General features: G+C 50.8%; 1 protein-coding gene across 3 annotated transcripts in view; it reads right to left on the bottom strand.

The window, feature by feature from the left end:
• Window positions 1–8,793, bottom strand: part of MYBL2 (MYB proto-oncogene like 2) — a 33,952-nt gene extending 25,159 nt beyond the window's left edge. For 2 of the 3 annotated variants that reach the window (XM_021689063.1, XM_021689064.1), the window contains exons 1-3: window positions 8,553–8,793; window positions 4,986–5,079; window positions 838–909 (exon numbers count right to left, since the gene is read on the bottom strand). In XM_021689063.1, coding sequence (XP_021544738.1) covers window positions 838–909; window positions 4,986–5,079; window positions 8,553–8,572 — 186 coding nt within the window. In that variant the 5' untranslated portion in view covers window positions 8,573–8,793. The remainder of the gene's footprint in view (window positions 1–837; window positions 910–4,985; window positions 5,080–8,552) is intronic. The other variant, XM_044918722.1, reaches the window with a different exon arrangement.
• Window positions 8,794–13,248: the final 4,455 nt, after the last annotated feature.

Below are 13,248 nucleotides of genomic sequence, written 5' to 3'. Positions count from 1 at the left end.
GGAAGAGAACAGGAACCCGTGAGGATTCCTAGGACAGCGGCCGGGGACCCTGGTTGAGCACTGGGTGCAAGGGGCCAGGCCTACCACAGACAGGTTTTGTCTTGTTCCCTTCACCCACCACACACTACACTCCCACATGCCAGAACACACATGGTTCCCCTCTGGGAAGCTTCCTCCTGCCCCCCAGTACAAGGAGGCCGCCATCAGGAGCCATAAATTCCTATCAAAGTTTGTGGTGTATGTCAGGGATCCTTCCTTGCTTCTGGGAAAGCATTATTTCCCTGAAGATTTCAGATCTCACAGAAGCAGGGAAGGTGAGGATTGTAGGCAGGAAGGGCCTGCTCACTTGCTCCCTGAGCTGCCGAGTGACTCAGGAAATAAGGTAGACAGCAGCTCCGGCCACATCCCCTCCCTACCAGACACCTGCAGTCCTGGGGGTGGGGAACATGGGGGACCTGCATCCCCAGGAGGCTCCAGCTGCTCTGGGGGGACCTCGGCAGGAAGCCCGTCCAAAGTATCGCTTCCCCTCCGTTTCAGTCTCACTCTTGAGACTGTTTGCATTTCTTGCAGGAAGACATGCAAATATGCCACTTGGTCACATGCTCCAGATGGCACAGAGCCTGAAGACCACCAGGCCTGCCAAGGCTGCTGTGTAGAGATGCTTATGACAGGGGGACTCGAATTCTGGCCTGGAAGAAAGGGCCTAGGAAGTTTGGTTGTTTTTTGGGGGGGAGGGGGCCAGCTTTCTCCCTGACAGAAAGTCTGTCCCAGGCACACTGTCTGGTGGCCCAGAACCATCATCTCTGGGGGAGGGGGCCACCGAAGGGCTGCACTCACAGGGAAGTGGCTGGCCAGGAACTTCCAGTCTTGCTGTCCAAACTGCCTGACCAGGGTCCTCAGCTGCTCGTCCTGCCAATGCCAGAAAGAGAGGGCTCAGCTCACACACGTGCGGAAAGCAGCCGATCACGCTGGAGCACCAGCCTACAGGACAGCCTCCTTCACGCATGCAGTCATGAAGGGAGCACCTCCTATGTGCCCCATACTACAGACACAGCAACGGGCAGTGACAGAGCTGCCCCATCTTGTGGGAATTACGGTCCAGAGGGAGCGAATCAAAGGTTCCCACAAACAAAAGTAAAGCCACCCTGTGGCTGGCTGAGGGCCAGCGAAGAGGTACTTGGTGACTGCTTCTTCAGGGAGACCAAGGCACAGGCTCAAAGAAGGCTAGTGCAGCTAGAGTGCAGGAAGCGAGGGAGAGGGGGATGCAAGATGATTTGGGAGGGCACTGCAGGGCCCGGACCACACACAGGACCGATTCAGGCCTCTGCATCATACGAAGCCACTGAGGCATTTGAGCAGTGGATGGTCACGGTCCAACGCGCGTATTATGCAGTTCACCTTGGCAGCTTCAGGAAAAGGAGCTGTAAGAGGGCAGAATGGAGGAAGGGAGGCCATGAGAGGAACCCAGGCCAGAGAGGACAGTGACGCGGCACGGGGGACAGGGACAGTGGGCAGGTGAACAGGTGTCATAACAGCCTCCTGAAAATAAACTACAGACTCCCGCAACAACACGAAATCTCAACATCATGATGAGGAGGGAAAGAAGCCGGGCATAAAAGGGTACACACTGATTCCATGCATATGGCATTCTAGAAAATGTCAGCAAAGCTCTAAGGACAAAAAGGTAGGCGGTGGTCGTCTGAGGTCGGGGGGGGGGGAGGGACAGCAAAGGGGGACAAGGAATGTTTAGAAGTTAATGGAAATGTTCTATAATGTGATGGTGCTGGTAGTTTCAAGGTAATACATCTGTTGAAACTCACTGAATTATACTGTGAATGGCCGCAGTTCACTGGATGTAAAGTACTCCTCAATCAAATTGATTTTTTATATTTTATATATATCTATATAAAGAAAATGTGATATATCCATATAATGGAATGTTTATTCAGCCTTAAAACAGAAGGAAATTGTTAGAAGCTGAAACAGGGATGAAGCTCAAGAACAAAGGTGAGATAAGCCAGTCACAAAAGGACAAATACTATAGGATTCCACTTACACGAAATATCTAAAGTAGTCAAAATCAAAGACACAGAAAGCAGAAAGATGGGTTGCCAAGGGTTAGGGGGAAGGGTGATGAGGATTTTGTGCTCAGTGGGTATATTCAGTTTTGCAAGATGAATAAGTTCTAAAGCTCTACTGCACAATGGGAATACACTTAACACTGTTGAACTGCATACTTAAAAATGGCTATGATGATACATTTAGTGTTGTATGTTTTTTTCTTAACACGCACACACACACACACACTCCTGGACAGAAGAAAAAGGCCATTACAGAAATTCAGGCCCTAAAGAGCAGTCCAGCACTGGCTGGGGCAAAGTCCCCATAAATCCTGTAGCTGAGCCAGCCCTGGACACCCTGCCCTCCTCTGCCACCTGGCCTGGCCAGGCGAACACCGGCCTTCCTCCCATATGCCCACGTCCATATCTAGCACCCCATCCTCCCTGACAACTGGCAAGGATACTTTGCTGTATTGTCTCTATCTCCTCCCAGACCCCAGGGGCCTCCTCCACCTCTCAGCTCCACCCCTGCCCTAATCTCTCCACAGCTGCCCAGTACGGCACCCTCCCCCACGCCCTGGGCACCACCAGTCTCTCAGCCCCAGGCTGCCCCCAAATCTCTTATCCAACCTACACACAGCAGATTAGCTCCACGGAAGCCCACCTATGTTCAGGTCAGTCCTCTGCTTTAAAAACCTTCAATGGCTCTACCTTGCCAGCTGAACAAGCCTACACTACTGAGCCTAACATTCTAGGCCTTCCAGGATTTGGCCCTATCTTTTTGTCCGTATCAACCACAGGGCCCCTCTACTTGCTTTTCCCCACCTACAACCTATTCTATTCTATTCTATTCTATTCACCTGTTTCCTATTCTAATATACCCACCGTTCTGTACTCTTCCCTGACTTGATTTCCAAATCCTTATCCATGAAATTTTCCCTAATCTCTGCAGGCAACAGTAACAGGAAAGGAAATACCTAAAGGTATTTCAACAATGACCCAGGGCCTCCAGTCCCTAGCACAAGGAAGGAGAGATGCGATGGTGAGCACACACTGACACGGCTCCTGCCAACACCAGGGATCACCAAAGCATGTCCATAGGCCCGTGCAGTCTTCTCTCTCCACCCCAAGCACAGAGTGGTTCTGAGGTGGGGACCCCAGCTTGTTTGTTCTTCTAGGCCCACAAGAGCTGCATATAGTGTTCCTGGTCCACAGTGGGATGAACAGAAAAGCTGGCTTAGCACTCATGATTTTAAAAAGTTTTACAACTCAGGGGGTGCCTGGGTGGCTCAGTCGGTTAAGCATCTGCCTTTGGCTCAGGTCATGATCCTAGAGGCCTGGAATGGAGCCCCCGAATCGAGCCCCATGTCATACTCCCTGCTCAGCGGGGAGTCTGCTTCTCCCTCTGCCCCTCACCCTGCTCATGCGCACTTTCTCTCAAATAAATAAAATCTTTTTTTTTTTTTAAAGATTTTATTTATCTATTTGACAGAGAGAGAGACAGCGAGAGAGGGAACACAAGCAGGGGGAGTGGGAGAGGGAGAAGCAGGCTTCCCGCTGAGCAGGGAGCCCGATGTGGGGCTCGATCCCAGGACCCTGGGATCATGACCTGAGCCGAAGGCAGACGCTTAACGACTGAGCCACCCAGGCACCCTCAAATAAATAAAATCTTTAAAAAAAAAAGTTTTACAACTCATACACTCAGAAAAAAAAAAAAGACCTAAATTAAACATCTCCAGGAGAAAAGAGGTAAAATAAAAAGATAAGTCCAGCAGGAGTCTAGGATAGAACAAACAATTTAGAAAAAGATCTGGCAGTTTCTATAAAACTAAGCATACACCTACCCCATGACCAGACATTAAGTGTATCTCCCCTGAGAATAACACTTTAAATACATAACCTCAGTAACAATGTCCATAGAGAAATGACAACATAATCCTCAAAAAAGATTTATGCAAGGATCCTCCCAGCAGCTTTAACCACAATAGCCAAAAACTGAAACCAGCCCAAATGCCCATCAACAAGTGAAACATTATTGTGGTATACCCATATAATGGAATACTATTCGGCAATAAAAATGAACAGATTGCTGAATCAAGCAGTTATTTTGTTAAGCAAAAGAAGTGAGATAGGAAAGAGTACAGCTGTATTTCATTTACAGGACATTCAAGAACAGACAAAACAAATCAAACCCGGAGGCATTACATCAGCAATTGCCTGGAGCCAGGGAAGATGAACCACAAAGGGAACTTTCTGGGATAATCAAGGTGGTGCTTTCAACTGCTCACTTTAAAAAGGTGCATTTGATTGTACATAAATTATACTTCCGTGAAGTTGATTAAACCATAAAAAGAAAATTCAGAGCTTGATGTCTCAAGACACAAAAAATTATAATAAAGAGGGAGGGCACTGGGGTGGCTCAGATGGTTAAGCGACTGACTTTTGATTTCAGCTTAGGTCATGATCTCATGTTTGTGAGATGGAGCCCCGACTTGGGCCCCACCTTAGGCATGAAGCCTGCTTGGGATTCTCTCTCTCCCTCTTCCTCTGCCCCTCCTCCCCCCAATAAGTGGCTGCGCATGTTCTCGCTCTAAATAAAATAATAGTAATAATAATAATAAAGAGGAGGTTGCATATTAGGCTAATCACCCTAGCAGTAAATGACAAGAAGCACAATTAGTGCTCATGATGCAGAACATGCCAGCTTCCAAGAGACACATACTCCCGAGAGTCCTCAATGTGGAGCGTCCCCGAGAATGCTCTAACAGGCACTGGGGAGAACCAGAGGACCCTCCACCTCTTTCACCAGCTCCTCCTCTTCATCGCACCCATCATGGCATCAGGCACATACACCCCAGGCTCAGTTCTCTAACCAGCCCCCAGCTGCCATCAGCGTCCCTCCCCCAAAATGTCTGTGTCACTCACCTCCTCGTGGGTCCATTTGACCTTGCACTTGTTGTCCCTCTGCTCTGGCACATCTGAATCTGTGTCCTGGTAGTGCAGCTCATCCAGCTCCTCACTGTAGGGAGAGCAAGCTAAGGGTCAAGGACATGTGTCTTCACACAATGCTACGTGATGGATGGACAGCGTGTGGGCAATGGCCAGTGACCTCTAGGGAAAGGCTTGAGGGAGGCAGCCTTTTACTCTTTACTTTTGGTATGTCCACCCTCCTCTTTTTTTAATTCTTTAATGAACTGGGCTAATGGACAACTTTTATTTTCTTTATCCTTTTATTTTCACAAATACCCTAATGATTTCAAAAACTACAAGAAAAAAGAAGTTAAGATTTCACCAAGAAGGGACACCTGGGTGGCTCAGTCCATTAAGCGTGTGCCTTTGGCTCAGGTCATGATCCCAAGATCCTGGGATTGAGCCCCAAATTGGGCTCCTTGCTCAATAGGGAGGCTGCTTCTTCCTCTGCCTGCCACTCCCCCTGCTTGTGTTCACTGTCTCTAACAAATACGTAAAATTTAAAAAAAAAAAAAAAAAAGAATATTATGATATTCAAAACCAGACACCTGTTTAGTATTTTCTTTTATATAGCAGAACTTTCTAAATTTTATGGTTATTTTAAGGATTAAATCTGATGATAAATGCAATCATCAAGGACATATTTCAAGAAATACTGGTTATCTGAGAATAACACTTTAAATACATAACCTCAGTAACAATGTCCATTTTCCAATCCTTGCCTTCATACAGTCATGGTTTATGGAGAGAAAAATCAAGACTTCTGGATGTTATCTAACAGGTAATTTTTCAAGTTGCTCCAAAATCTTCGTATCTATCAGGTTTAATGATTACAAAAATGGAAATCACACTCTCCACCTCCAGGAATGTCAGGTGCTGGGGGGAGGGAGGGGAAGGTTAGTAAGCTCCCAACACCATGTAGTGGGAATGCCGCAGGTCACCTGTCAGGTACATTCCTAAGTCAGGCGTCTGTGAGTGGGAAAATCCATCTCCAAACAAGCAAGGCAAGCACAAGCCTTGTTCCAAAAGGACAAGGACTTCCTTTCATGTCCATCTTCCCTTCCCCTTCTCCAGGGCTCAGCATCTTCCTAGAGTCACTTCTGAGCCCCCCACATCTCCCATCTCTCAGAATGAAGGCCCTCAGGCTGCAACTGCGGTCTCCAGACAGGGACAGAGATCAGCTCCACCTCCACACCCGCAGGGCCTTTGGGGGTTGCCACCAAAAGGCCTTAAGAAATGTTTGCTCAGGGCGCCTGGGTGGCTCAGTTGGTTAAGCGACTGCCTTCGGCTCAGGTCATGATCCTGGAGTCCTGGGATCGAGTCCCGCATCGGGCTCCCTGCTCGGCGGGAAGTCTGCTTCTCCCTCTGACCCTCCTCCCTCTCATGCTCTCTGTCTCTCATTCTCTCTCTCTCAAATAAATAAATAAAATCTTTAAAAAAAAAAAAAAAAAAGAAAGAAAGAAATGTTTGCTCAGGGAATGATCGGATACTCAAATTAATGAATAAACATGCAGTGCTGCTGCCTATTGGTTGATAAGGAATGCTAATTAAAGTAAATCTTTTAGAAGTAGAAAAGGAAGGGAGGACAGTGTCTAAACCCAGCAATATAACCGCCACAGAAGAAGCCGGAATTCAGCCTTGTCCCGTCATCTCTGACCCCATTCACGGGTCCTCCACCATCACAAAGTAGGAGGCAAAAACTCTACAAGATACAGAATGAAGCTGGCTTTAAAATCAACTGTCCCCAGACTTCTTTCTGACAGAAACCATCTTTGGTACTCTAGCACCCAGCTCCCATAGAAGCTCAGTAAATGTTCCTCTAAGGATAAAACAGTGTCTTTGTGAACACTCTGGTGCTCCAATACTTTAACGGGGACAAGCAACTCAGCTGGGAGATACCCAGTATACAAAATATACTTCTATCATCAACATGGAGCTAACCATCTACTTCACACGCATTCCCATTAACCACGTTTAATAGACGTGGACACTGAGGCGGACAGGGGCTATGCCACTTACCAAGTCCACAAAGCCAGGCTCCAGACCTGCACCTTCAAGCCCTCACCCTGTAATCCCCGCTGAAAAAGCAGAGGCCAAGTCGGTGGTGGCAACCACATGTAGGTCCAACACACCCTTTCTATGCCTTTCGATGTTCTGGGCTCTGCTCCAGGATGGGTGAGTCAGAAGCTGAGCGGGAAGTGGGGCAATGGTGCAGATGAGAGTTAAAACGAGTGGCTAACCACTGAGCTGAGGGCTGTGGGGTGCCAGCGCACAGAAACCATCCCTCACATGGGAGGGGATTCCTCCACAGAGCCCCAGGAGCAAAGAGGCAGAGGACCTGGGGGTTTTCTGGGGCTTGTCATTCCCTGGAATAACATTTCCTGCACCAAAAATGAGAACAGGGTCCATTAAGTGCCTGACCAGAAAACTCCTTCTGGGAACTGGAGCTGCCCTGGGAAATGGTGACCTGAGGAGGAAGACAGAACCTGTTCCAGGTACCCTAAACAGGGCCCAAGGACCAGAGGCTTCCTTGCTGAGAGCAACTCTGGGAAAAGCCAGCAGTGAGTGCTTCTGGAGTCTATACCCTCTTCCTGAGAAGGGGGGACACCAAGGGAAGGGGGGGTTAAGGTTATCTAGGCTGCACAAATCCAGGGAGGGAACAGGGCAGGCAGGCCCCCTTTGTCCTCTGATGTAAAACCCAGAGGTCAGGCCCCAGGCACAGAGGTGTAAGACAGGGACCTGGAACCCACAGACCAGGTTCCAGGCTCCACTCTGCCCCTTACTCTCTGGAAGAATAAGTAAAATGGAGACTGCAGTTCCTGCCTTGGCCCCAGAGCAGTCTTGATACGCATCTCTCTCTCTTCCCCTCACCTTCAACCCCAACTGCCCCAAATTCCTCATGTGGAACAGGAAGACATGTCTCTGAAACTAAACCAAGCTGGGGCCCGACACCCAGGGTGAGGGTAGGGGGGGACACACAAACGGATCCCCTCCCCCACCCCGGCACCCTTCTCAAGCCGGAGAGGGTTTGGGGAGCGCTGTACTTCCCAGAATGTTTGGGAAGAAATGCCCACCGCCAAATATGAACCCAAATAGGCTTGAACTAAAAGTCCTCCAGGCTTTGGCTTCCCTCTCGCTGCGACTTGGAGGGAGAATCACTTTCCCTCTCCAGGGGTCGCCTCCCTCCCCGGTAAAGGCCCTAGCAGCTGACACTGCCATCCCACCCCCACCCCGCAATTAGGCGGGAGACAAAATGACATCATGCAGGGCTTGGCCCAGGTCCCAGGAGACCCGCCCGCCCCGGCTCCGAGGCCCAGCAGGCCTGGGGAGCGGAGCGAGGGGCCCCCAAGAGCCCCCCGGCTTCGCGCGCGCCCCCTGCCTCGGGCGACCCGGGACACAGCAGTTCCCGCGGAAGGCCCGCCCTGCCCGGAGGGGCCACGGCGAGGATAGGGGTGGGGTGGGGGCAGGGGTCGGAGTGGAGGGGGATGGGGGAAAAGCCCTGGGCCGCCCGGCTCCGCTCACCCGCGCGTCCGCCGAGACATCCCCCCGGCCCGGGCCGCGCCGCGCTCGCCCGCCCGCCGGCTGAGCCCGGAGCGGGAGCCGGGCCGGGGTCAGGGTGAGGCTGCTCGGGCCGCTCCGGGCCCCGGGGCCGCGCCGGGAGACGTCAGCGTATCCGCAGGGCCCGCCGCTGCTCGCAGGAACTCCGGCCGCCGCCGGCGCGCACAGCAGCACTTTTCTATCTCCCGCCAAGCGCGACGGCGCCGCCCGGGCCCGGCGCGCGGGCGGGAGGGCGTGCGCGGGGCGGGGCCTGCGGGTTGCGCGGGGGCGGGGCCAGCGCCGGCGGGGCGGGCTCGGGAGCGGAGCCTGCGGACAGGCGGGCCCCCCACTCGCCCAGAGTCCTGAAGCTCGGGTAGGGCTGGTAGGGTCGACGGTGAGCGTGGCGGTTTTGGAGACTTGCGGGATTGAGCCGGCCGCCATTTGACTGAGGCCGGACCCAGACCAAGTGTGGGTCCTGGGCGGCCCAGGAGTTGCCCACCCAGCAAAGACAGAGGAAAGGGAGTGAGACACAGGGATGGGAGACTCAGGTCGGGGAAACCGCCTGTGCAAAACCCGCACGCTACTCCAAGCCGTTCCTCTGTCCCTACAGCCCCCACCCTAAACCAGCCCCTCACCCTAAGGACCGGGGCTGTGCCTTCGAACTGTCTCCCTGCTTCCTCTGCAGCCTCGAATTCGATGGCTCTCGCTCCTGGGCTCAACTCCCGGCACCCCGAGTGAACGTCCTAAAATACAAACCCGATCTTTCCTTTCCAGAACATAAAACCTCTCTCCTCTCCCTCGGGGTAAAATACTCCATAATCAGGTTTACAGGATTCTACCAGATCCACCACCACCACCCCGCCCGTAGCCGAACGAAACCTGCTAGTTTCCTTGCCTTTGCGTGGGCCACTACCTGTCCAGGAACGCTTCACGCCCCTCCCACCGAATTCCAATCTATCCCTGGGCTTCCCTACCCATGATCTGCTCTTTGACTAGTCGTTTTCCTCTCTTAACTATGGGCACGCTGAGGTCCAAGTGGCCCTTCAATTCGCCGCAGTGTCCCCAAGACCCAGAATTGTCCACGTGTTTAAACTCCTAGAGGCTTAGTAAGGATTTTCTATTTTAAGTTGCCATTTACCAAGTACCCCCCAAGAGTCATGTCACATTGGGCTCCCTGGGAGGAGTGCTGAGAGTAAGGTAAATGAACTGTAAGACGGGTGCCTGGAATCTGGTTGAACCCCAGCCTCTTAGCCCCTGCTTATGTTTCAGATTCCTCTTCCTGAAATCTGAGGAAGAGGCCACCTTCCTGACCCCCTGGGGACTGCCTAGCCAGCTGCTGCAAACTTCATTTACCATAGCAGAAGGAACACTGACGTCTTAAGTGCCAGAAGCTTCCACATCAATTAATTCAGGTCTTCCCCCACCCACTTCCTTCATAAAGTAATTCATGTGGACATCCCCTCTTCATTACTAGAGCATGATATTTAAGAGTGCAGACTCTGAAGCCAGACTTCCTGGGGTTATGATTTACTAGTTGTGTGATTTTAGGTAAATTACTTAACTCCTCTATGCCTGTTTTCTCATATGTAAAAATTAGATTTATCAAAAACTTAGCTTTTATTATGTGCCAACCACTATTCTGTAGGCTTTATAAATCATTTTTTAGGGAAGCCTGGGTGGGTGTCTGCCTTCGGCTTGGGTCATGATCCCAGGGTCCTGGGATTGAATCCTACATTGGGCTCCCTGCTCAGTGGGGAGCCTACTTCTCCCTCTGCCTGTGCTCCCTCTGCCTACCCTGCTTGTGCGCGCTCTCTGACAAATAAAATTTTTAAAAAATCATTTTAATTCACTTAACCCTCATAACAACACTATGAGGAGGTAGTGTTAGTATGATCCTCTTTTGGCAGATGGAGAAACTAAGACACAGCTCCCTCTCTCCCTCTCTCCCCCTCACCCATACTAAATGGCAAAGCAGAGATTCAAACCTGGGCCTGAGCCGTCTAGTTCCAGAGTCTGTACTTTTTTTTTTTTAAGATTTTATTTATTTGAGAGAGAGTGCAAGCATGAGTGGGGGAGAGTGGCAGAGGGAAAGAGAGAAGCAGACTTCCCACTAAGCAGGGTGCCTGTTATGGGGCTCGATCCCAGGATCTGAGATCATGACCTGAGCCGAAGGCAGACACTTAAACGACTGAGCCACCCAGGCGTCCCTAGACTGCTCTTAATCACTACACTGGTACCTACTTTGTAGGGTGGTTATAGGATTAAATAAATCAATATGTATAAACCACTGAGAATAATCCCTGGCCCATAGTAAGTACTATTTTACTTTTAGTTGTCGTTGTTATGATGATGATGATAATAAAGGGTAGTTGGAAGAAAGACAGGGACAAGGGGTCCCTGTGATAAGAGTAAACTACCCTTAAAGTGAAAAAGACCCCATCCTGTTATTCCAGACTTAACCCAGTGCCCCAGCTTTAAGTTGTCCTACTGGGAAGACTTAAAAACTTGTATGTGACAGAAAGGAAGGGAATGGCCTTGGGTATCCTAACCCAGGCCCAGGGGCCAGCTCAACAGCCAGCGGGATATTTAAACTACAAGCTTGATCCGGTGGTGGCCTGCACCAGCATGGCATGCCTTAGGGCAGTGGCGTCTACCGCATTCTTGATCCCTGAGGCTATGAAATACCACCCTGGAAGGAGCCCTCAACCCTTTTCCACCTGAACAACTACCGGATAGGTAGATGAGTTGTATGAATAAAAACTCTCCAAAAGCTCATCAGCTAATACGGTAAATGAGCAAACAATTAGATCTATTAGGGTAAAGATAAACTGTAGGTGCTGTGGGTGCCCACCCAAAAGGGTCACTGAAGGCTCTTTAGGCCTTGGTGATTTAGGAATTTGCAAGGTAGCCAATGTGGGGAATAGTACTTCAGGCAGAGGGAACAGCCAGTGCATGCCAGGGAGAAGAAATATTAGTAAGTCCTCAGGGATTGGCAGTCATTTTTTACTCTTTTCTCACATCACTTACCTGATCCACCTGCAAATCATATTGGCTCTACCCTCAACCTCTACCTTCAAAATATATCCAGGGGCAAGAGCACATAAAAAGATGCTCAGTACCATATCATCAGGGAAATGCAAATTAAAACCATCCAGTCATATGGAGCCGAGAAAAATGAGTGCATATGTCCACACAGAGATTTTTACATAGCTTTATTTGTAATAGTCCCAAACTGGAAACAACCCAAATGTCCATCAACAGATGACTGGATAAACAAATAATAGATATAAAATAAATATATCCATACAGTGGAATACTACTCAATAAAAAGGAATTATAATACAATATGAATCTCAAAATAATTTTTCTGAAAAAAGCCAGAGTGGATACCGTATGATATCATTTACATACAACTGTAGAAATTGCATAACAGAACCAATTAAAGTGAAAATGGTTACAGAAAAGGGATTACAAAGGGACACAAGGAATTTTGGATATGTTCTATTTGTAAGATTCTAGGGGTCCCTCTTCGATCACTGGGAGAGGTGTGGGGAATCAACTCTGCCTGGGCTTGTCCAGATCATGCCAACCCCTGCTGTGTCCTCATTTATGCACCTGCATAGGATAAGAATTTGATCTTAGAAACCACCGAATCCAAATTTCTTGCGTTCCTGTAAGGGGGAGGAGACTCCGAGACGAGCGCCAGGGCCCTGGGCTGCTTTATACACACACCATGTCCAGCCCACACCCCTGACCTCTACCCTGGGCTTTCTGGGCATCAGCTTTTGCAAACTTAGCTTTCTTTTTCAACGTGGCCACTTGTCCAGGAACCAAGCAGAGAAGGACTCGCAGGTTACGGAGTTCCGGCACAAAGTCGGGGATGGAACCGCCGAGGGACGCCAAAGCCTTGTCCAGCGGTGGTGGAAACCACCGCCACAGCCTGGCCAGGCCCCGCGGCCGCAGATGACACACGGCGGCATCACCACCCTCTTCTGTGAAGATGGAGGGAAGATCAGGCTCTGGAGTCCATCTGGCAGTCTGCCACCGCCGCTGTGATTCCGGACGAGCGACGCGACCTGTTTCCAGGAGCCCTTCTCGTAAACGGGGCCGCACCAAAGCCCAGGCCCTCTGACTGCCGGGCGCGCGCTCCGTTTCGGGCGCGGCGGGCGCGGAGCATCGCGGGAGTCGCGCCGCCTGACGTCACCAGAGGGCGCCAGACGGGCCGCTGGGCTGTGGAGCTAAGGCAGCCTTGCCCCGCGCTACTCCTCGCGCGCAGTCCCGCTAGCCCCGCACCCTCGGAGCTGTCGTCGTTGGGAGGCTTCCCCAGACGCCTGCTCTTTCGGGTCGTGCGGAGGACGGGTGAAAGAAAGGACCAGGGGTTGAGAGCGGGACAGATAGGTGGTCGACCTCCGACATCATGGCGGACGGGGGTAGGCGTCCAGCAGTCAACCCGGCCCAGAGCCCTGTTGACCCGCTCTGCCTCCACCTGGCCCTGACTCCCCGAGTAGTTCGGCAGCGCTGGACAGGCTCCTGACGCTCCAAGTTTCCTTCGTGCAACCTGTAACCATTTGCGACTCTACGAAGTTAATTTCTCTCCCAGGTAGATTGTGAGCTGTAGGAGTAGAGCGCTAGGATAAAACGATGGTGGGCTTCACGGTAAAATTTGGTATAAGCAAGATAT

Source organism: Neomonachus schauinslandi, chromosome 10, assembly GCF_002201575.2.
Source record: "Neomonachus schauinslandi chromosome 10, ASM220157v2, whole genome shotgun sequence".
Classification (NCBI taxonomy): Eukaryota; Metazoa; Chordata; class Mammalia; order Carnivora; family Phocidae; genus Neomonachus; species Neomonachus schauinslandi.
This window is presented reverse-complemented; position numbering and strand designations above follow the sequence as displayed.